General features: G+C 42.4%; 1 protein-coding gene across 1 annotated transcript in view; it reads left to right on the top strand.

Moving 5' to 3' along the window:
- ARMH4 (armadillo like helical domain containing 4) overlaps positions 1–19,960 on the top strand; it is a 51,113-nt gene extending 31,153 nt beyond the window's left edge. Inside the window, 3 exon segments of the mRNA XM_070931654.1 lie at positions 10,172–10,203; positions 18,263–18,397; positions 19,892–19,960. Of these exon segments, the coding sequence (XP_070787755.1) occupies positions 10,172–10,203; positions 18,263–18,397; positions 19,892–19,960 (236 nt within the window).
- The last annotated feature ends 4,514 nt before the right edge of the window (positions 19,961–24,474 follow it).

Below are 24,474 nucleotides of genomic sequence, written 5' to 3'. Positions count from 1 at the left end.
TAAGGCTATTTCATTCATTCATTCATTCATTCATTCATTCATTCATTTATTAGTTCGATTTATATGCCACCCTTCTCCGGAGACTCAGGGCGGCTTACAATGCATTAAGCAATAGCCTTCATACTTTTGTATATACCTGCTTAGTAGGGCTTTCAGACCCCCCTAACCCTAAGGTGTTCTTTTTTATACAAAGTCAGCTTATTGCCCCCACAAACCGGGTCCTCATTTTACCTACCTCGAAAGGATGGAAGGCTGATTCAACCTTGAGCCTAGTGAGAATTGAACTTGCAGTAATTGCAGGCAGCTGGCAACTAAGTGCTACTTTAACAGCAGCAGTTTAGTCTGCTGCGCCACCAGGCTCCTTCATTCAGATCCGGATGTCTTCTGCTTGTGTTCCCTTTATTTTTTTGAGCAGTATATATAATTTTATAAATGCTGTCATTTGCTCTAAATATATTGCTATTCTCTTTGGTACCATGTTATTCAAATACTTACTGAGTCAAGGATGTAATCTACCCTGTTTGGGCTGCTGCTGCTTACCTGTCCATTCTCGCCAGTGATGAAATCCAAATTTTTTACTACCGGTTCTGTCGGTGTGGCTTGGTGGGCATGACTTGGTGGGCGTGGCAGGGCAGGGATACTGCAAAATCCCCATTCCCTCCCCACTCCAGGGGAAGGATACTGCAAAATCCCCATTCCCTCCCCACTCCTGGGGGAAGGATATTGCAAAATCTCCATTCCCACCCCACTCTGGGACCAGCCAGAGGTGGTATTTGCTGGTTCTCCAAACTACTCAAAATTTCCACTACTGGTTCTCCAGAACCTGTCAGAACCTGCTAGATTTCACCCCTGATTCTCACCCTCTGCATTCCCTTCCTTTGATTTGCACAATGCTGCAGTTCAGGAGTAATGTTAGCCCAGTTCCCCACTAGGCAAGATCCAGGCTGAGTGTCCATGGGGCCAGTCCAGATGGAGAAGGATGAGGAGCTGGGGCAGGACCAGCTGTTTGCCTGATTTAGATAATATCTCTGCAGTAAGCTAATATATACGTATCTTCCTATGCAAGTCCTGAGGTCTCCTCCTTCTCCTGCTTAGCTAAAAATAAGCTTTGAGTCCTTGTACTTCTCGACAGCTCTGGCCACTTCAGTTTCCAAAAGGCTTTGTGAGTTGAAGGGAAATCATGCAGTTAGCTGGACTGATCAACAGACTTAGCAATCTTAAAAAATGTAATTGTTTGTTTCGCTTCACCTGTCACAGTAGGAACCCAAGGGCCTCTACTTCAAAATAGAAGGACTACAAAACTTAGCATAAGGCCAACTGGGGACATCATAGCACAGCTGCACTTCTTTCCCAGAAAGCATCCTGCAGAGCAAATAACCTGCCTGGAAAAGTGTGCATAGCCCTCATCATCAGCCCAGGATGTGAAGGCTGTGACAGCTTGCCTCTGCTGCGCCCGTCTTCATCCCAGGCCAAGAGTTCTTGAAAGGGGAGGTCTATGCATTGGCTAAAGCAGCTCCATATTAGCTAATGGGAAGATTGCCCTTAGGAGTGGGAGGTGGAGGGGTGAGACAAATCCACCAAAAGCTCCATGTTAGCCAGTGGATTAGGTTGAGTCAATTAAGTCATTCTCCTAAGTAATTATTGCATGGTAAATGCATTATTCTGTTTCCAAATCATGTTTTTTGCACAAAAAGTTTATTTTTCCCCTAAAGTACACTGTTTCTTCCTCTTCTTTTTTTTTCTACCTCCACTTCCATGTGCCATGTTAATCTAGGACTATGTGTAAGGGGAGCTCCCAAATTCCTTAAAGTAGCCCTACCTCTGAGATGCTTTTAAAAATCAGCTATTTTTCAAAAGGGTTGGGATTTACCATGGTTGGGTATATAGCTTGGGTCCATCTCTGGAATACCTGATAACTGGAGTGCAGTGGTCTCTTTGCTGCCCTTTATTGGTCAGATCTGTGCAGCTAAAATACAAAAAAAAGTACAAGCTTCCCTTGTTCAGTTGTGTCTGACTCGGTGTGTGTGTATGTATATGTGTGTGTGTGTGTATGTGTGCTCATCTCCATTTCCTACCTGAGGGAGCCAGTGTTGTCCAAAGATGCTTCTGTGGTCATGTGGCCAGCATGACTACTATATACCCAGGTGCATTGAACGCTGTTACCTTCCCACCGAAGTGGTACTTATTTATCTAGCTGCATTTGCATGCTTTTGAGCTGCTATGTTGGCAGGAGCTGAGGCATAGAGGTCCTATTAGATGTTAAGCCTTAGAAATATTTGAGTGGAGGCATATTGTTTTTGTGCTGAGCACATGATGGAAAATACAGGAACAAGGATATTTTAATCCAAGCTAGACATGAAGCTGTTGTTTGATCAGAATCATTTATGGAGAGATGAATGAATATATACTGTTTATGTTTACTTAAAATCTGCTCATTTGAATGGGTCAATAATTTATCTGGGTAGATGATCTACAAGAGAAAGGGTTTAACTCTTCTCTCCTATGTTGTTTCTTTCCTGGGAATCACCTTCTCACCTATTTAGTCTCACAGAAATCTGCAGTTTTAAATACCGGTATATTAACCTCCATCCCATTTTGCAGCAAATGCAACCTAGACTGGGAAGCATTTGGGGGAGGAAACAGATGAATCTCATCCTCATAATTATTCCTACCATCCAAGCAACAGCCTTGTGTGGCTGCTTTGAAATTTAAAAAAACTAGAATTGTGAATGTTCTGCATCATGTATTAGTTGAACCTCAGGGTCCTCTGGTAGATATACAACTTAATGTTTCTTGTTTTGCACCTGCTGCAGGCTTCCCACAAGCAAAATAAATGGGGAAGGTGGCAGAAATTCGAGGGAGGGAGGAAAGAAGAAAGAAAGGAAGAAATGTTAGGGAGAGAGGGAGGCAGAGAGGGAAGGCGGCAGGGATAGAAAGAAGGAGGAGGAAGGAAGGAAGGAAGGAAGGAAGGAAGGAAGGAAGGAAGGAAGGAAGGAAGGAAGGAAGGAAGGAAGGAAGATTTCTGATTTTGCCAGATTCCTACAAGGAAATTTAATAGGGGAGCTGGCAGGAAGTTGGAAGTCGCTCCTGCTCTCATTGCTTTTTTGCCCACTCACAGTAAGGAAATATTTCTGAAACAATGACCCAATGGGGCATGGGTTGTCTAGTAATAGCTAAATTGCTGGTTGCATAATGGAAGTGCATACCTGTGACTCAGGCACCTTGCAAGAGTACAGTCAGTCTCTTTTAGCTGCCCAATTCCAACCCAATTATAAAATAGACAACTTTCACCCCAAAAAAGAAGACCTTCAGCTGGGAAGGGAAGGGGATGCAGAACTCCATTAAAGATGCTTTAACCCTGCTGGAGGGTCTAATTAGGCAATTAGCAATATGAAGAATTGACAAAGCACAAGTCGATAGAAAAATTACTCTCCTCCAGCTTTCTCAAATAATCAGTGGGAGCTAGGAAAAAAAATGTCCCCAGGGAACCAGATTGACAAGTTGCTTAAGGGGTGTGTGCGGTATAGTGGGCTGCAGACCTGTTTTAGAGAATAATACTATTTTGAGAGTACTATGAAAAATGCAGACTTATTTAAATGCACTAGAGACCGAAAGAAAGAATGTAAATAGGAGGTACTCTGAATTAAGTTAGGTGCCTATTTTTTCTCCCAGAACTGCTGCATCTTTAAAGGAGAGATGGAGAATGCTAGGTATTATGGGCTATATTTCCTGGAAACCGGGGTAGGGTAAATATATTAGGGATTGCATCGCAAAAAACAAGCAAAGCTAAAAGGAAGTGATTGCTGCCATTACTCTTTCTCTCCTTTTGTCTGGTTTATTGCTCTCTTCATTTTCCTTCCTTCCCAATGAGCTGCTTGAAAAGGGACAGAGTAATCCAGTATAGTACTGGTCAGAATAATAACAGAATAACAGATTTGAAAGGGACCTTAGAGGTCTTCTGTTCCAACCCCCTGCTCAAGCAGGAGACCCTCTACCTGTGATGGCGAACCTATGGCACGCGTGCCACAGGTAGCATGCATAGCCATATCGGTGGGCACCCAAGCTCAGCTCCGATGCGCATGCGTACACCGGCCAGTTGATTTTTAGGCCTTCTGGGCCCACCAGAAGTAGGGAAACAGGCTGTTTCCTGCCGCCGGAGGGCCTTGGGGGGGTGGGTGGGAAGGCCCGTTTTTCTCTCTCCCCAGCCTCCAGAGCCTTTCTAGGAGTCTGGGGAGGGCGAAAATGGCTTTCCATACTCCCCCGAAGGCTCTCTGGAGGCTGGAAATGGCCCGTTTGCCAACTTCTGGTCCTGGCACACGATGGCAAAAAGGTTAGCCATCACTGCCCTATACTATTCCAGACAAATGGCTGTCCAGTCTCTTCTTAAAAGCCACCAGTGATGCAGCACCCACAATCTCTGGAGGCAAGTCGTTTCACTGATTAATTGTTCTAACTGTCAGAAAATGTCTCCTTAGTTCTAAGTAGCTTCTCTCCTCGAATGGTTTCCATCCATTGTCTTGCCTTCTGGTGCTTTGGAAAATAGGTTGACCCCTCTTCTTTGTGGCAGCCTCTCAAATATTGGAACAGTGCTACCAAATGGTCACTCTGAAACCAGGAGGAGGCTGAGGGATGGCTGCTTTCTCGTCTGCAGGTTCATACACCTCATTTTAGTAAGTGCCAAGCAAAAATCAATCCGATATAGCCTTCTCAGCCCTAAGGATGCTGTTAGAGGGAAAACATCACCTCTAGGATTTCATCCTTTTAAAGTTGCTGAGATCCTGTCATCTTATTTCATAAAAGAAAAAAAAAAGCAGCTTTCTTCATGGAACAGAAACTGGGACATGAAGCATTAGCTTCTTCTGTTTTTCTTCCAGGCTAAATTAAGTTTCTCAAGCTCTCTGATGTAAAATCACAGTCGTGAAGTTACAAGGGTTTATTTACACCATCAAGACTAACCCTTTGCTTAGTGCAGGAATGTGGATTAAAGGCTATTTGACCTCTTTTGGGACATAACCATCACCGGTTACCAATTGGTTTTGCTGTTGACCTGTTCTTACTTTTAAGAAGTATTTTTCTCTAAAATTCGGTTGGAATCTATTTCCTGTAACATAATTCTAAAAGCTAAACCCATCCACCTCCCTCAGTTGTTTTCTTTATTATTTTATTAAACAAATTTAAACAATTGCCCAGTTTGCACACAATGATTCAAATCTTTGCAATTTCAGGCCCCCGATTACCTGTACAGCCCTTCTCTGAAACTACTCCAAATTTCAGAATCTTAGCTAAAGAAGGATCTAAGCCAGGGGTGTCAAACTAAAGGCTCGGGGGCCAGATCCAGCCCACGGTGTACTTAAATCTGGCCTGCAGGGCCACCCTGGAAACAGCGAAGGACCAGCTTGTGGAGCTTCTGCCAACAAAAACACGACCCTCCTGAGCTCTGTTTTCACTGGCAGAGGGTTGCAGGAAGCTGTGGCAGCTGAAAACGGAGCTCAGAAGCCCATTTTTGCTGATCATTTGTGTCATCATAGGCACCCCTGACACAAGTGATGTCGAGCTGGTCACGGTCACCCCTGGCCACATCTACCCCAGCCCCCGGACGTCAAACACAATCCTGATGTGGCCCTCAATGAAATTGAGTTTGACACCCCTGGTCTAAGCAATGTAGAATATAGTGAAACAATTATGTGCCATGGCTTACACTGTATATATACACGGTATATCTATATACATAAACTCTTGTGTCACAAGTTTGTCTGTTTATAACCTGCAATTGGACGAAAGGTGAATCACAAAGCAACAACAAAATACCTCAAATGGACTAAGTTACATAATGCATCCAACATCTGTGATCCATTATTCTTGTGGGATTGGAATTAGGATTAGAATTGTGGCTGCTTCAGCACTGCTATACTCAGCCATGGTTATGCCATCATCATTTTCTTTTTTCCCCTCAAAATTTGATTAAAGCTTACAAATAAAAAGATAACAAACTAATGCAAGCTAAGAAAAATATCAAAAATGAAGAAAAGATTCATTTTAACTCTTATTCAACAGGTTTACTTTATAAATCATACAATGTCTCACAAGATGATTTCTTATCACATTCTCTTTGTTTCCTTCAAAGCACAGCTTGAACAATTTTTATCTCTTTTCAGGAGTTTTTTTTTTTTTGTTCCACACATTCCTTCGATAAATCCAAAGTAAGAAGGCTTTCCAACTCACTCTTCTGCTTTATTACTTCTATTTCCTCCTTTATTGTTACGACGTAGAGTCATAGAATTATAGGACTGGATTCTGGAAGGCGCCTCGGAGGTCCTCTAGTCCAACCCCCTGCCTATGGCAGGAATCCTTATACCAATGAGCCATCCTGCCACGCTCATTCCATCCTGCCACGCTTGGCTGCATTCCACATCAGCTGGTTTAATTGATAAATCCATTTTGGCATTGTTTCCCATACTGGTCTTATGTTCTAACATTTTAAAATCCATATTGAGATCCATATCTTTTTCTATATCATATTCCTAATCAACATTTTTTAAAACTTCAAATCCCTGTCAGTTCTCTGTTTTATCCAATAAAATTTGTTGATCTTGTACATCCTCTGCTATAGTATCACTTGCTGTTGTAAGCATCACTTGCTCTTGTAAGCAACCTCTGAGTAAATCGTTCCGAAACAGGCTTATTTCTTCTATAGTCAAATAGTATTGATCCATTGTGTTAATGTGTTTGTTTTCCTTCAAGAATAATCTTTTGTTCTCCCCTTCAGGTCCCCTCTGATCATCAGTTTATTTTCCAATCAACAAAATTTTCCCACAGGAGGATCTCTTACAAGTAGTTTCAAAGACTTCCTATGCTGTTTTATAAATTTTTAAGCACCCCACAGGAAATATTCTTTCAAGTCCATCTAGCATCTTAACTTTTCAAAATCAACATTTTATTCTCCCTTTTGGTGTTTGTCAAAAATTAAACCTTCTCTTGTTATTCCATAAACTTACTGAGAGTTTCTTTTGTCCAGAGTGGAAGGAAAAATCTCCCAATTTAATACAGCTTGTCTGTTGGAAAAATCTTAACTCCAAAGAAATAAGTAATAAGCAACTTGTATGAGATGACCAGGCTGAGCCTGATGGAGGGGTCAAACCAGGGGTGAAATCTAAAATTTGTTACTACCAGTTCTGTGGGCGTGGCTTGATGGGGGGGGTTAATGTGACTGGGTGGGCATGGCCAATTTTTTAAAAAAACTTTTAAAACCATTTTTTACATGTAAAACCATGTAAAAAAAATGCTTTCAAAAGGCTCTAAAAGTTTTTTTTCTTTTACGTGGCTCTGGCGATCCCAGCTGAGTTGCCTGATTAGCAGGGATCGTCAGAGCTTGGATCGCCAGAGCCATTTAAAAGAAAAAAACTTTTTTTCTTTTAAATGGCTCTGGCGAGCCAAGATGAGTTGCCTGATTAGCAGGCAACTCAGCTGGGATCGTCAGAGCTTGGATCGTCAGAGCTTGGATCGTCAGAGCCATTTAAAAGGAAAAAAAGGGCTCTGATGATCGCGTGGCTCAGCTGGGCATGGGGGCAGGGATTTTTGCTACCGGTTCTCCGAACTGCCCACCGCCATCGGTACCTACTCACCCGAGCTGGTCCGAACCGGGAGCATTTCACCCCTGGGTCAAACACGTCATAAGTCATGAGTCCCTGCATGCCCACAAGTGGTCTAAGTCCAGCCCACCTTGAATGCCTCTCTTACCTCCTGCTCATTTCCCTTAACAGTCAGTTGGTTAGATTCTGGTAGAGAACTTAAGCTTGCAATAAATCTTTATACTCCTTTGAACTGCCTGAATCTCCTGATTTCCCCAGTGCTTGACACAACTTCCTAAAGAAATTAAGAGAGGGAGTAGAGGCGACTTCAGTGATTCTTTGAAAAGCACTGAGCATGGTTTAGGCAAGATAAATATTCCTTCTCAACCCCCTGGAGAACACTGTTTTGCAATCTCTTCATAGGAAGGATCTGTATGGAGGAAGTAAAAGGTTGCATAAGAGGCATGGCAAGGGTCAGGGAGCGTGTGCCATAGTGCAGTCCAATTTGGGGAATTTGCACACGGGTGTGGTGTGGGTTGGGGTGGGTGCACGAGGGTGCAGAAGTGGCCCTGGGGAGGGGCAGACCAGTGGTGGGTTGCCCCTGGTTTGGACTGGTTCGGAAGAACCAGTAGTAAAACTGGTGGGAGGCTCCGCCCACCGACCCATACGTTATCAGGAAGCTTCTGCGCATGCGCAGAAGCACGAGCAAGTGAGCGGTCCCATTGCGAACCGTTGGTAAAGGTAAGTAGAACCCATCCCTGGGGCAGACATACCGGAGCAACTTGTGATGTTTCCTGCTGGCTTTCCCAGTGACTTTCTCCCTGAAAGCTTCCCACAAGCAAAGTCAGTGGAGAAGCTGGCAGGAAATTGCCCCCATTTCCACTGCTTTTTTCCCCTCCTCCCTATGGACATTCTAGCCTTTTGTTTAGGTTAAGTAAATATTTCTGAAATGATGATGCATCTGAAACAATAACCTGATGGGTCATGGGTTGCCTAGTTAGATCTAATACACTGAAAGTCAGTTACACAATACACAATCAGTTGCAGGTTTAGAGATGCTTCCAGAGAATTGGTTAGGGACTCTTGCTTTCAATTATACTCTGGAACTTGGATATAAGTCTGTTTATTCAGTGAAACAGTTATCAAGGACAACAAAACTTAATAACCTAATAGTCTCTTGGCATCAGTAGGTTTAACAAAGCCATTTCTGCTGAGTTATCATACTGAGGATACTTTTTTTTGCAAATTCTTATAGAAAGCAGTGTCGGGGTAGTTTTCTAGCTTCATCTGAACTGGATTGACCTTGGTTCAAATCCCAGATTGTTATTTTGCTTACAAAACGCGCTATAGTGCAAAAACCCATTTTAAACATACTGTAACTGCAGTATAATGATCACTTACGTTGTAGCAGGAAAGCTGCTAATCAACTTTGGGCATAATTCTAAAAGTACTGCAAGAATAAAGCAAACTATATTTTGCATAGTTATAATATGATATGTTCTTCACCATCTCATTGTGATATTTACATTGATTTGTTTAGGTGCCTGTTCAAGGATTCAAAGAAGAGGCTGTGGGGTAGAGCTATTTACCCAAGAACTGCTGGTGGTCATCCAATCCACCTTCTGGGAGTTTTAACCATGTCTCAGAAAGGGTCTTGTCCACACACCAAAATCTTGGGCGGGGCTGCTGAGTTCACTGCCTTTGGGGCCACTGTATATGCAGTAGTCCTCGACTTACGACCACAATTGAGCCCCAGAATTTATGTTGCTAATTGAGAAATTTGTTAAATGAGTTTTGCCCCATTTTACATTTTTCTTGCCACATTTGTTAAGCGAACCCTGATGTGGTTGTTAAATTAGTAGCATGGTTGTTAAGTGAATCTGGCCTCCCCATTGACTTTGCTTGTCAGAAGGTCGCCCCCCCCCCCCAAAAAAAAGATCACATGACCCTGGGACACTGCAACTGTCATAAATATGAACCAGTTGTCAAGCATCCGAATCAGTGGTGAAATCCAAATTTTTTTTACTACCGGTTCTGTGGGCGTGGCTTGGTGGGTGTGGCTTGGTGGGCATGGCAGGGGAAGGATACTGCAAAATCTCCATTGCCACCCCATCCAGGGGAAGGATACTACAAAATTCCCATTCCCTTCCCACTCCTGGGGGAAGGATATTGCAAAATCTCCATTCCCACCCCACTCTGGGGCCAGCCAGAGGTGGTATTTGCCAGTTCTCCGAACTACTCAAAATTTCCTCTACCGGTTCTCCGAACTGCTCAAAATTCCGCTACCGGTTCTCCAGAACCTGTCAGAACCTGCTGGATTTCACCCCTGATCCGAATGTAAATCATGTGACCATGGGGATGCTAGAAAGATTGTAAGTGTGAAAAATGGTCATAAGTCACTTTTTTTAGTGCCGTTGTAACTTTGAACAGTCACTAAATGAACAGTTGTAATTCGAGGACTATCTCTACTCTACCATGGAGAAAGCTCTCTAGATGTTGGGGAGCTTCTAATCCTCTACAAAATTGGGTTAACGTTGGCCTTATGCTACCATAATGTTCAGTGACTTTTGATTGCAATTAATTTTATGTTGTTAATTTTCTAGTGAGAAGCTGGATGGAAAAACTGAAAGACAAGGTAGGGAGCTCTTCTCAGTATAATTTATTGTAAAATGCACTGTATTTTTTGTTATATTTTTAGAAATCCACTATGGAGAGATGATCTTTTAATCCAGTGGTGCCCAACCTTTGCGGCTTGGCAGCCCAGCTGGGAGGAGCGGCGGGAGAGGGGAACAGAGCCATGCAGCTCCACTCACACAAGAGAGAAGAGAAGCCTTTGGGATGCGGTTTCGCATTCCTTCAGGCTTCTCCGCGCCAAAAGTTTTTGCAATGGGATGGAAGGCCTGAAGCAGTGCGAGATCACTCCCCCAAAGCCTTTCGGCCATTTGCAAAAACTTTTGGCATGGAGAAGAGAAGCCTTTGGTGGCTCAGGCTCATGGTACTTCAGACTCACCAAGCCCGATGCTCCAAAAGCGGATTGGGTGTCCTGCGCAGGTAGCCTTGGTGAGTCAGTGAAGCTAAGCAGGGCGCGCTTGTCTCACTCAGCCTCTGCTCTCACTGCTCCACTTTTGGAGCATCGGGAGAAGGAGGCTTGGTGGCATGCCTGGCGGGACAGAGGAGTGCCAGGCCGCATGAGTGCCAGGCCAGTATGTACACACACACACAGCTCCATTCATGCAAGAGAGAAGAGAAACCTTTGGGGCGCCGCTCACATGCGTGGAGCTGTGCATGCGCACCAGCCAGCATCTCGTGCGGCCCGATTCCAAAAAGGCCCTGGCCCAGTAATGGGCCACGGCCCAAGAATTGGGGACTCCTGTTTTAATTCATAGCTTTTGATAAAGACTCAGACACTTTCTGGATGGTTAGCAGAGAGCACAGTTGTTTTATGAGTTGAATGATGACCATGAATCTCCATAAGTGGTGTCATGTGCATCATGATTTCATTGCACATCGCTATGTGATGGCATCAAGATACCCGTGCTGTCTTACTGGAGTCCTGTGGTCATTTGTGCTTCTCGAGCCTTGGATTCAATTTTTATAATGGCATCTTCTGTATTATGAGTGCTATAGAATTCTGAGGTTTATACCCTGTTTCTCCTAAAATAAGACATCGCCTGATAATAAGCCCAATCAGGCTTTTGAGCGCATACGCTTAATAAGCCCCCCCTTAAAAATAAGCCCTCCCCGAAAATATTTAAATGCACGCGCAGCCGGTCCCCGGCATTTCCTCTGATTAGGGTTAGGGAGACAGAGCTGGAAATCAGGTAAGACGGCAAGAGGAGCCCCGTCTTGCTCCATACGCCCCAAAATAATAAGACCTCCCCAAAAATAAGGCCAAGCTCTTATTTCAGGGTTCAAAAAATATAAGACAAAGTCTTATTTTCGGGGAAACACGGTAGTTCCAACACATTTCGAAGGGAAGACTGTTTTGGTCTGTCATACCCTTCCTTTTTCTTCCTAGGTACTACCAGGAGTAATTTTTGCTACAGGCCCTGGATTCTATCCTCTTCTCTAAGAATTAGTAGAAGCAGAATAATGTGTGGAAATATTTTATATGCCCCAATTCTGCTAATCACCCTAAGGATTTATTGCTTATATATCTGGAGCCTTGCCATTCCACAGTCTTCTTGATATGCAATGTATACCTAAAAATTGTGTAGCTGATACATTTATTTTAAGTAGGTTTCCCACGTTAGAATCCACAGGGGGAGAGAGCTGTGAGATGCAGGAATCCTCACATGGGTTTTACAATTCCTTTGTGGGTAAAGTTGTTTGAACACTTTGCATGTAGCTTCTCCATATTGCCAGAAACAAGGGCAGGACAGTGCATGTTCCTTCCCAGGAAGGAAGCAAATTGTAACTAGGATCTGAAATTTGAGTGTTTTACAGTGCTTTAGTAGTGCTTTGCTGCACGGATTATCAAAAGTGAGGATGTGATCTGCAGCAGATGCAGGGTATTCCCACATGTGATAAACTTTAGGACCAGCATTCTTCAACTTTAGCATCATTTATGGTGAATGTGCTTCAACTCAGAATTCCCTAGCTGAAACCTACACATCTTAAAATGGCTAAGGTTGAGAAACATTGATCTAGTAGATTAACATAGACTTTGCTGAGCTTGTCTCCTTTAGATGTGTTGGACTGCAGTCCCATTATTCTTATTTTATTTATTTAACTTCTATAGCCACCCATCTCAACTGACTCTAGAGAGCAAACAATTCCAAACAATTAAAAACAGTATAAAATAAATATATGTATAACAGCCGAGAAAATTATCGTAATAATTTATCATAATAACTTGCTTATCAGTAAAGCCAAGAAACAGGACCCTTCACGCATTTGGGCCATGAGGTTCAGTCACAGAGCCAGCTTTTAAAGCCTTATAAAAGGCCAGTAGGGTTGGGGCCATCTCAATCTCGGAAGGGGGAATGTTCCTTGGGGGGAGGAGGGACTGCCTTCTGGGCCTGCCAGCTGGCGTTCCTTGGCTGAGAGGACCCACAGTGTGCCTGACTTGCCAAACCACATTGGATAGGTAGAAACTATTGAGGAAGAAACACTCCCTTAGATAAGATGGTCCCAAGAAATGTAGGGCTTTAAAGCAGTGGTGAAATGTAAAATTTGTTCTGTGGGCGTGGCTTGGTGGTGGTGGGTAATATGACTGAGTGGGTGTGGCCACTTTTTTTTTTTTTTTTACTTTTAAAACCATTTTTTCTACAACCTCTTCGGCTGATCGGCAGAGGATTTCTTTCTTTTTTAAAAAGCCTCTGGTGATACCAGCTGAGCCGCGCGATCATCAGAGGCTTTTTTTTTTTACTTTTAAAAGCATTTTTTCGGCCAAAGAGGTTGTAGAAAAAATGCTTTTAAAAATTGAAAAAAAGCCTCTGATGATTGCGCGGCTCAGCTGGGCAATGGGGGGGGGGCAGGGATTTTTGCTACTGATTCTCCAAACCACCCGCCTCCATCGCTACTGGATCGAGCGATCCGGTTCAAACCGGGAGCATTTCATCCCTGCTTTAAAGGTGTTAACCAGCATCTTGAATTGCACCTGGAAGCACACCAGCAACCAATGCAGCTCAAGTGGTGTTTAGTACATGTGCAGCTTCATTCTGTACCAGCTGAAGTTTCCGAATGCTCTTCAGGGACAACTCCAGGTAGACCATGTTGCAGTAATCCAAACAAGAAGTTATGAGGGCATGGAATACTGTGAACAGAACCTCCTGGTCCAGGAATGGACACAACTGGCTCACCACCTGCAAAGGCTGTCCTAGGCCTGGCTACCAACTACTCTTTCAGCAGGAGCCACGAGTCTAGGAGGATCCTTAGATTGTGCACTGGGTCAATCTGGAACAATCCAGATGGAAAAACCTTGTCCCCAGAAGGTCCAAATACCCACAGCCACTCAGTCTTGCTTGGGTTAAGTCGAAACCCATTGAATCTGCAGATGCTAGATGAATTATCATTAAACTTTGGATAAGCAGGGTATCTTATGGGGGTTGTAGTCTCATATATATGAATGGCAGCAGATTGCAGGAAAAAATTTACACATTTCCAAGCGCCTCAGGCCATTGACTCTGATCATTTCCATATGAACCTAAAAATAACCAAGGATCCAGATGTGGCTCTGTCCTTGTGGAGAATGCTCAATGGCCAGGATATCACCTGCCCTTCTGCATGCACAACTTCCTACTCATAGAGAGCAGGAATATCTGAAGAAGATTATACATCAGAATATCTAGAAATGCATCAGCATAAATGTATTTACGAATGTAGAAGCAGTGCCCTATCATTTTAATGGACAAAATGCAACTCACCTTTCCCCTGTGTGCTGTATTCCTGAATCAGTTGCTATGTCACCCTTAGGATTTTCAGCCAGTGTGGTTAGAAAGCAGTGGGAATATTTGACCTGTAGGTCTGAGATGCCTTGTGGATACTAGGCTGATGAAGGCTGAATAATCTGTAAAGAGACCTTGCTAATTGTTCAGAATTGGGCTAGACCCATCAGTATACACATCCTCACCTATTTGTTTCTCATTTACTCTCTTTCCTTTCCTCCCTGCTGACTTCTGCTTCGTGAATCAATGAAACTCCACTGTCAGCCCTATAAGGTAGACCAGACTAAGCTATCAATGCCATATAGATCAGGATGACTTTTACTGTAACAGCTATAATAACAGAATCCTTTAAATATAATTAAGTCTAAATGAGCTTCTCCACTGAACCTCCCTATCTTTGGGTGAATCAGGCAAAAGTTTGTCTGAGACTTTTTTTTCAGACTTGGGTTTTTTTTGGACAGAACACAATGCCCTCTTATCTGATTGTTTCCCTGGTAACAACTCTTTCTCTTGTCCACCAAGGTCATTCCCTATGCCTTCTACCTCTGTATAGACTTATGTAGGTGTAGACCAGAGGTGGGATTCACTTACCTTCCCTACCGGTTCGCAAATGCGAGTGAGCGCACACACACACTTGTTTCGTTCGCATGTGCCACCTCTGCGCATGTGCACAGCCTTCTGCGCATGCTCATGGCCTTCTATGTGTGCGCAGTAATCCCGCATTACATCCGGGCAGGTGGGCGATGCCTCCCGCAGTCACAGCTACCAGTTTGCGCAATCTGGACAGAACTGGCTGAATACCCCCACTAGTGTAGACCTCTGTTTGATTTTTTTAATGCTTTAGGTTGGATAACCTGCAGCTTATTCAAATAGGCCTTGACTTATAATCAGTTGCTTAGCAACTGTTTGAAGTTACAGCAGGCCTCCCCAAGGGTAGTGTACTTATGACCCCATTCTAAAGTTTCAATGGCCATCCCCTATGGTCACATGACCACATGTTAGGCTCTTGGCAATTGGTCATTTGCAGCATCCTTGGTTTATGGTTTATGGTTTATTTGATTTGTATACCGCCCTACTCCCGAAGGACTCAGGGCGGTGAACAGCCAAACAATAAAATACATAAATACAAAAAATTTAAAAACCAGTTAAAATCAAATTAAATCATTTTGGCCCAGACAAATTGGTCATGTGTTTTTATAATGGTTTTACTGAAAATTGGCTTTTACTTCTGGTTTTCAGGAAAACTGCCCATAGTGGGTTTGCTTAATAACCATGTACCCTATTTTCCCCAAAATAAGACATTCCCTGATAATAAGCCCAATCGGGATTTTGAGTGCATGGCAATAAGGCCAAGCACTTATTTCAGGGTTCAAAAAAATATAAGATAAGGTCTTATTTTTGGGGAAACACCGTATATTTGCTTAACAACTGTGGTGTTTGCTTAACCACCAAAAAGGTTGCAAAATTGGGTTAAGTCACATGGATGACTTGACAACCATCACAACTTATGACTGTAATGGGCAGGCTCCATTACAGATATAAATTGAAGACTACCTACATTCAGCTGCCAGATCATACCCGAGATCACACACAACCAAAATTTGGAAGACAAATCAGCATTTTTAAAAAAAATTGGTTGTTTTGCCAAACTAAATAATAAAGTTATCCTCAAACTTCAGCCTTATTTTTCTTCCTCTGACTGGAGAATAAGGAATGCATTTTTGACTGCCTCATTTCATCCCATTCAAGTCTCCAAAATACCCCATACATGTAGCACATCAACTAGTGACACGATCACCGTTAGGGGTGTTCACAGAGTAAGGTAAAAAAAAATCAAGATGGTGGCTGCAACAGTGTCACTGAACTTTGCCTTTTTTAATGTGCCTTGCATGTTTGCGACACACATTTTAAAAACGAACAGGCAAAGCTTCAGTAACACTCTCAAAGCTGCCATCTTGACTTTTTGACTGTCCTCTGTGAACACTCCTGGTCACATAACTGACCCAGGTTCTTGCCTCAAACGTAATGATTCAGTATGAAATAGCTTGTCCTGTTTGCTCCTGGGTAGAAAGAAGCTGGTCTAATCCTGCCCTTACGTGAAGGTCTCGCTACAAACTGAATATATGTTACATTAAGCTTGGTGCATTTAGAAATGTGGCAGTGTCACTACTTAGAAGGGTGTCTCTGTTCTGGCCTCCAGAGATTGTGGGTGCTCTAACACCGGAGGTTTTGAAGAAGAGATTGGACAGCCATTTGTCTGAAACCGTCTAGGGTTTCCTGCTTGAGCAGGGGTTCAGCTAGAAGACCTCCAAGGTCCCTTCCAACTCTGTCTATGGCGAATGATAAAAAAAGGGCACGGTGGTAGCTACGATGGTATAATGGAAACTCGACCTGTTTTTTATGGATGTCATACATTCATGTGCCATCTTTAATTTGTTTTTAACCACAATCTGGAATGAACCCCCTGGCTAGTGAGGCTTAAGCCTAATTAAGGAATACTTATCTCCCCCCCTTGCCCTAAAGAATGAGGGTGAGAATAAATAGTGGAGCAAAATTTATAGCTTAAACCAGCTTTTGCTATGTTGGTACTTTTATTTACTAGTCCAACAGATAACCAATGTATGCTTTAGGAAGAACCAGTTTTATAGTCACATGTTTTTCTCCTATTCCTAAATATTATGTGCAACAAATGTACCACCCATTTCTAGCATGATGAATTGAGAAAATAAGCATACAATCCAAGACATTAAAGCAAATACTTGTTTGCAACGGGAATATGCAGAGTGTCTGTGCCTTTATTTTAAGCTTTGTGTTTCTTCGGTATCAGCAAAATTCATTTAAATGCTTCTCATAAAGTGAGACGTTGATCCATAAGTTTATTGCTCTTATCATTCTTCTGTTTTAATTTTATTCTACTGTTAATACTGTTTCGTTTTATGGTACAAGATCAGCATTCATATTTATCCTTAGTTATCTGCTTTTATGCTGAAAACTAGTCTAATTAGTGTCACCCTAAAAGAAACATAAACAGTCCTAAATGCTTAAAAGTTTATGTTTTGCCTTGGGAAAGAAAGCAACTTGTAAAATATCAGATTTCCCCCCAAAAATTATTCCAGTTGTAGAAGAAAAGACAGGAGATATTTTCCCTCTCTCTTTTATAATGCTAAAATTTGAGGTCATTAAATGGAAATTAATTTTCAAAAGCTTTTGGAAGGACAAAAAATTAGCATGTTTCTTCAAGGATTTATTGAGGAAATGTATTGGGTTCACTGCTGTATATGCCGAAGATACTGTGTGTATACTTCTGGCCCAATGCTGTTCATTTTTTAAGTTGGAGTATGGTCAGAACTTGGTGTGCGTTTTTCAGTTCTTTACCCTATAACACAGCAATGATCACTACTAAAAGCAATAGCAACAGCACTTACTCACGGCTTCATAGTGCTTTACAGCTCTAAGCAGTTTACAGAATCAGCATATTGCCCCCAACAATCTGGATCCTCATTTTACTGATCTTGGAAAGATGAGTCAACTTTGAGTTGGTCAGGATCGAACTGCTGCCAGTCAGCAGAGTTAGCCTGCAATACCGCATTCTAACCACTGCGTCACCATGGCTCTTACATAAGTCACCCTAACCCTAAATGAACTGTTGTAAGTCACGAATCATCTGTACTGCCCTTTACTCTAAAGCTTTCCCCCACAATGTTTAATTTTCTGCCTTCAGCATTGCATCACAAGCTCTGCTCCTTTTGGCTTTGTTATCATGATTCATGAGGAAAAGAGGCAGGATGGCACTCTGACCCTGTGATGCTGCTGGCATCTCTCTGTCCAAACTCCCTTGCGGTCCTCTGAAGATGCTGCTGTCTTTCATAATTTGGGAATAGCCCTGTGCACCACATTTTTTATTTCAAGTGTCCCAAGCAATGCATTCAATTAATGCAAAGAGCTCTACATCAGTTTCAAGCATAATAAATAAGTCTATTGTTGTAACCTCAGGTCACAACATATAATGTACCATTAAAAAAAAATCACAGTAGTAGGATTGTAAAATTAAATAATCGAGAGTATGTGATGTAAGAAAACAAGATAGAGCCAGAGTTACAATTAAGAACTTAAGTATTACTTTCTATGTTTAAATGACAGCAGAGAAAAGTAGCAGCTTGGTCGCTAACAGTTGGAAACACTTCTGCAAGAATATAGTCCAATTGTTTGAGGTCTGCAACACATTAATAGTGGCCAAATAATTAAAAGCATAATAAAAATCCAGCTTGACCTGATGTTTACTTGCAATTTTCCTTCCATCCTTAGGCAGGATACATGTCTGGGATGCTGGTCCCAGTGGGTGTAGGCATTGCTGGAGCCCTTTTCATCCTGGGAGCGCTTTATAGCATCAAGATCATGAACCGCCGTCGCAGAAATGGCTTTAAAAGACATAAGCGAAAGGTTGGTATTCTTTTTTAAATGCTGTGAAATTGCTCGAGTTCTCTCCTCGCCACAAATGATTGCTTGCTCTTGAAAAGTGCCATCTTATCTTTCAAATCAACAGGCAATGGCTTAAAGCCCTTAAGTGTCTACGGCAGTGATGGTGAACCTTTTAGACACTGAATGCCAAAACTGTGTGTGCACGCATGCCCAAACGGAAAGGTGTGTGTGCGCACAATGCGTGCATGCACCAACATGCCTGCACACATGCATGTGCAGTCATGTTTGTGTGCATGCATGGACATGCGACAGCGCGGACATGTGCGCATGCGCAGCAGAGACCCAAAGACCAGCTGGCTGGTGGGAGGTGGGACATCCCAATACCGGCAGCACAGCAAGAGGTAAGATCTTTTTCTTTCGTGAGCTTCTGTTTCATCGTTTGGAGGGAAACAGAAGCTCACGAAAGAAACGCCATGGAGGTCTATAGTTTTCAGTTCGTGTTTTTGACATGAATAAAGAATGGTTCAAAGCAAGTATCCATTTACTGTATTTGTATCACTCCTTTCCTTTGAGGCACCCGAAGTTTATTTCTATGGTGACATAGGCTGTGTTTCTGCTAATAAAAAGAGGGTACATTGGCTTTATCTGAGAGAAATTAGATTTGTAAGATGCATTATTAGAAGAGAGCTACTTTGGTGTAGTGGTGAAAGCAGCAGGCTAGAAACTGGAAGACTGGGTGTACTTAGGCCAGTCATACTCTCTCGGTCCCAGAAAGGAGGCTTGCAAAAATGGCAAATCACTTCTGGAAAATTTTGCCACTTTTGCTTGGAGTCAAAAACTGACCCAAAGGCACACATGCACACACACATGTACAGACACATAAAGCATGATTAAATGCAGACTTTTCCAACCCAGTATGTTCCAGAAGTGTTCAGCCACAATTTCCATCATCTTGGCTTAGTAATTCAGTATATCTGAAACACACAAAGTTGGAGAAGACTGAATGATAGAATGGAAATCCAGTCTCAGTCCCAAAAAAGTAAAAAAATGGGAACATGCACAAATTAGTTTGTAGGTGATGTAGAATTAATGTCTTTCTGCTTAATTTGAATTCTATAGTGTTTTGGTGTAACTGAGTCAGATTTTCTTAACCTTTTTAGACGAGGTACCTGCTTTGGTCTTGATCGCTCTACTCTTGATGTGCTCCAAGTTTATAACTAATCCAGTTTCCTCTCTCTGGTGTCTTCCAGATTTATTGGACTTCAGCTCTTTGGAAATGCTGAAGTCTAGCATATGTGGAAGAAAGTAGGTTGAAGAAAGCTGCAGCAGCTGAATATTTCAAGGCAGGGAAGAAATAAACAATGTCTTCCTTGTTGTCTTCCTTGTAGCTGATGTTTTCTTTCTTTCTTTCTTTCTTTCTTTCTTTCTTTCTTTCTTTCTTTCTTTCTTTCTTTCTTTCTTTCTTTCTTTCTTTCTCTCTTTCTGTCTCTCTTTTTCACTCTTCACTCCAACTAGCAGAGAGAATTCAACAGCATGCAAGACCGGGTGATGCTTTTAGCAGACAGCTCTGAAGATGAATTTTGAATCGGGCTGCAAAGCTACGTCATGTTCTCCAGTGACTTACTTTGTTTGCAAAGGGAGGTTTTGCAAGTAAAAAAAAAAAGTCTTTCTGCTGCATCCCAGTGGCCTGCCCCTGTTGTGCGTTCACACGGCAGTGTTGCTTTACACAACTGGTCCCCAAAAGGAGAAACACACACAACCAAACACATCCCCCTCACCGCATGTTGCAGCCTTTTAAAAAAACACCATGCATTTGTGCAACTTCATTTCCATTGCACTGCATGTTCTTAAGGATGAAACTTAACAATCACTCCACTAAGAGTGGGGGACAAGACAGGCTGAATGACATTAATGGTCCTAAGGTTCTAATTTTCATGTTGATGCTAGCAATCAAAATGTCACCCTTTCCCATATTGTCTTGGGGAGGATGAATTTTTTTAACCCAAATAATGCCTGTCAATCTCCCACTAGGATGCCATTTTCTAAGATGTGGGATTTCCTGAGCTGAAGTTCATGGTTTTGAAAATAATTGGCTCTGTTTAATTAACAAGGGGGTCATATAGAAGCAGTCCACCTCATAAACAGGATAGTAACTATGTAGGTAGAATACAATGAACAAGCACGTCATGTATATATATATAGTGTATTATGCTTAGGGTCAAACTAGATAGTCACATACCCAAGAGACATGTGCTTTGTTTTGTTCATTGTGAAACAAATGGGAGTGGAAGAATGGTAGGGAGAATGCTTTCATCAGCTCAGTGGGGGACCCATAAAGATCAAAGTACTAAGCAAATTGTCACATATGCATGGCATACTTCACATGACTATTTACTCAGCTCCCACAGCTAAAAAAAACCTCTCTACTGTCTGCAGTGTTCCCAAAGTGATATGGAAGTGGTCCGTGTACTTTTGATCTGTGAGAGATCATTACTTGGTGCTGTGGTCATCAAATGATGGCAAGGAACCAGCGGTAAATGCAGTGATAGTGGTGCCCAAATTCCTGACACCTTGAGGCAAAGCACTTTTTGACCTGGGTTAAAGTTTAGAGTACACTTTTTTTTTGTGCGCTCAGACAAACGCCAAGAGCTTGGGTATTGAGCAAAGTTATCAGCCCTATTTATTTATTTGGAAAATTTATATAGCCGCGTGGAGTCACCTGTGAGCGAGTAGGAGGCAATATAAAATTTATAAATAAATAAATAGGATTGACAGTTCCGTCTACATCTTTGCATCCATAAAGCACCCCGCCCCATTTCACTTCCTTTTAATTTAGCGCTTCCAGTGAAAGCTGGCATTCTGTGGAACCACCCTCTAACATTCTATTTTTTTACAAAAATATCTCTAGATTCAATAGATATTTCATTTCTCTTCTTGGAAAATAAATATGGTGGCCACATGTAATTTTTTTTTTTTTGGAAAAATGTATCTATTGGCTTAGGGGAAAAAAAGATCCAATTGGGCACCACTTTTTGTGGAGCATAAAAAGAACTATCCCCATTGGCCATGTCCACAGCAGAAGCTGTTTTGAGAATAGGCGAGCCTCTAGCAGTGATTTCAAGGGAGCTCCCTCCAAGATGTTCAAAATTCCAAATATGCAAACTAGCCAATGCATTGCCTAACCCAGTCTGATTTACTGGATTCTCTCCAATTGAGTTGGACAATCATTCCCATTCTTCCCAGTCAATGGGGATGATAGGAATATTTCTGTACAATCTGGAGAGAGTTAAAGGTGGGGAAGGCGGGTCTAATTAATTGTTCAACTTCCTTGGGAATAAAAATGTGCTTCTGACTTTGACCTTTTCCCACACCAGTTAACTAAACTAGTAAGAGCTCTTGTCTTGCTTTCCATAAAAAGACATGAGACGTGTATTAAGCTGGACCTTTGGTTACTACTCCCAATTATATCAAAGTTGACTCAGCCTTCCATCCTTCCGAGGTCGGTAAAATGAGGACCCATATTGTTGGGGGCAATATGCTGACTGTGTAAACCGCTTAGAGAGAGCTGTGAAGCAGTATATAACTCTAAGTGCTATTGCTATTGCTATTACCCACCCTGAGCCACTAGAACTGTTAGGGGTTTCAGGAAGAGGTCACACTCACCAATATTGGCTAAAGCCAGAAATTGGGAATTTCTGCGTACCAAACAAATGATCTTCTGCTGTGTTCTGGCCTTTTCTTTTTTTCAAAAGAGTGAGAGAGGATGAAATGAAAGCTATAACAAGAAATCTTTAGCTTTATTAACAATTAAGTGGTTACTGTTTCTGATATACTATAGCTTAATTTTTACCAAAATGCTTTGCCTCTTTGGCTCACATGTTTTGGGAATCATTGTCTAATCAGTTTACCTGATGGAAGTATGTGTAAATATATCCTCCGTGTAGGGCTTCAATTTGATCTTCCAAAACATTTTGGAGGATTTTTTTTTTAATGACCCTCCTTAGGGTTATGTGAAGGTGAGAAAAAAGGAGGGCAGTTTTGGTCAATAACTTCAGAGTAGCAGTACACCACAAAGTAAATCGTAGGTAAGCAGGAAAGAAGCACGAAAGCAGTTGAAATGTCTCTAGTTTCAGGCTTCTAGTCCATAGAGAGCAATTTGTTATCTTAAGGATATTAAACACTATTTTTGTAGAACACACACACATATATACACTACATAAACAATGTCTTAGTAAGAGTGGCTTCCTAGCATAGCATCCCAAGATTGTAGACGAGGGGGCCCAAGACTTCCAGCCAATTGTAAGCAAAGCAATATGGCTGCAAGAACCAGCAAACTGGGACCATGGATGGCCAAACCAGAAGCTCCCAAGACCAATGACTTCCAACAAGTGCTAGAAAGTGATGTGTAGCACATAATATGTTGGGTGCCTTTTTTGATCTGATAAGGGCTGAAGGCCATGCATGCACCCAGCGATAGCGTGAAGTTGAGATGGTAGAGGTGACAAAGATGATCTGGAAGCAACAGAATGGACTTGAGCTGCTCTAGACTAAAGGCATCATATTTTGGATGCTTCCAATTCCCACCCCTCACCCTCAACCATAAATTGGCTGAATAAAAACTTTTATCCCCAGTATGTCAAGGGGATATTCATTCTTTTCCCAAGAATGAATAAATAAAATAAAATAGAGATGCTCTCTCCCTCCTCCTCTCCATGCCTGCCAGTTCAGCGGTATGGAATAGCAAAGCCCTCTTTGTAGCTTGTAGTGCAGGGGTCTCCAACCTTGGCAACAATAGCAAAGCTGGCTGAGGAACTCTGGGAGTTGAAGTCCACAAGTCTCCAAGTTGTCAAGGTTGGAGACCCCTGCACTAGTGCATGTTCTCCACCCACCCAGTGGCTAACTACAACACATTCAAAGCAGAGCCCAAGCAGAGCAGTCCTCCTGCCCCTTGCAATTTCTCCAATGGCCCTTTTTGCTGGATCAGATATGGCAGCCCCCCCCATGTCATAGGCCAGAGCTTGGGACTGATCCCTCTCTTCCTGATTCACTCCCAGAAGGGGACAGAATGACTCAAAATTCATGGCCTTCCAATAGGAACGGGAGTGATGCTTGATGCCAAGCATAAGAGTTTGGATGTTTAAGTCAGCTTTGATTGCTTTAGCCAGCCTTGTGGGGAGAGACCTTTCCTTCTTGGGCCTTTGACTAGAGCTCAAAGATAGGCGGAGTTCTAGTTAAGGCAGGGATAGAAACTGAGCCCGGTTGCATGGCAGGTAATTCCTCTTCCATGGGGGTTCAGTCTCCCTGCATCTCACAAGACAAGAAGCTTGGCTAAAACTGGAATTGCTTTTGAATTTGGGAAAGATACCTCTACAGATTTCAGGGCTAGAAGAGAAATATTTTGAGTTGTCTTGTTAGCATTCTAACCTGTGTAGAACGGGATTCTAAAAAAAGCAACTAGGAAGAGAAATATAGTAGAAAGTAGATAAAGGGTAGAGCTTGAGCAGGGGTGGATCTCAGGACTCCTAGTCCTGTCACCTAGCTATAGACCAGCCTTCCACAACCTGGAACCCTCTGGATGTGTAAGTGTGTTGTTTGGGATTGTCCAAACTCCGAGTGTCCATTGGAAGCTATAGTGATGATGTCATGATATGCCTAAACAATTGGAGTGTACCAGGTTGGGGAATGCCGCTTAGGGCCTTTGGTAAGTCACTTTGGTCAACCCAATTCTTCATCTTTTGGGTAGGAATAAGAGACCTACCTCACAGGGTTGTTGTGAGGGCAAGCCAATAAAGTTTCAAAGCACTTGGCCATTAAAAGTGTCCTGTCAGAAATATGTGCACATAAAGAAAACAAAATAGTGTTGCTTGTTTAAAAATAAATAAATAACAAGTTTGGCTTAAGAAACACAATTGTAGCCTATCCAGCATCCATGTGGGCATAAATGATTAGCAGCAGATGAAAACATGTAGGAAAGAAAAAAAAATGGGTTCCTTTTCCTGGGGACATTTGGTTTATCTCGTCTGAGGAACACACTAATGAACAAGTGATTAGTTCTGGGTGACGATTTCCTGATTTTCTGCACTTTGGCTCTGCATTTT

This window comes from Pituophis catenifer, unplaced genomic scaffold, assembly GCF_029215685.1.
Source record: "Pituophis catenifer annectens isolate HBS135680 unplaced genomic scaffold, rPitCat1.0.hap2 SCAF_1, whole genome shotgun sequence".
Taxonomy (NCBI): domain Eukaryota; kingdom Metazoa; phylum Chordata; class Lepidosauria; order Squamata; family Colubridae; genus Pituophis; species Pituophis catenifer.
This window is presented reverse-complemented; position numbering and strand designations above follow the sequence as displayed.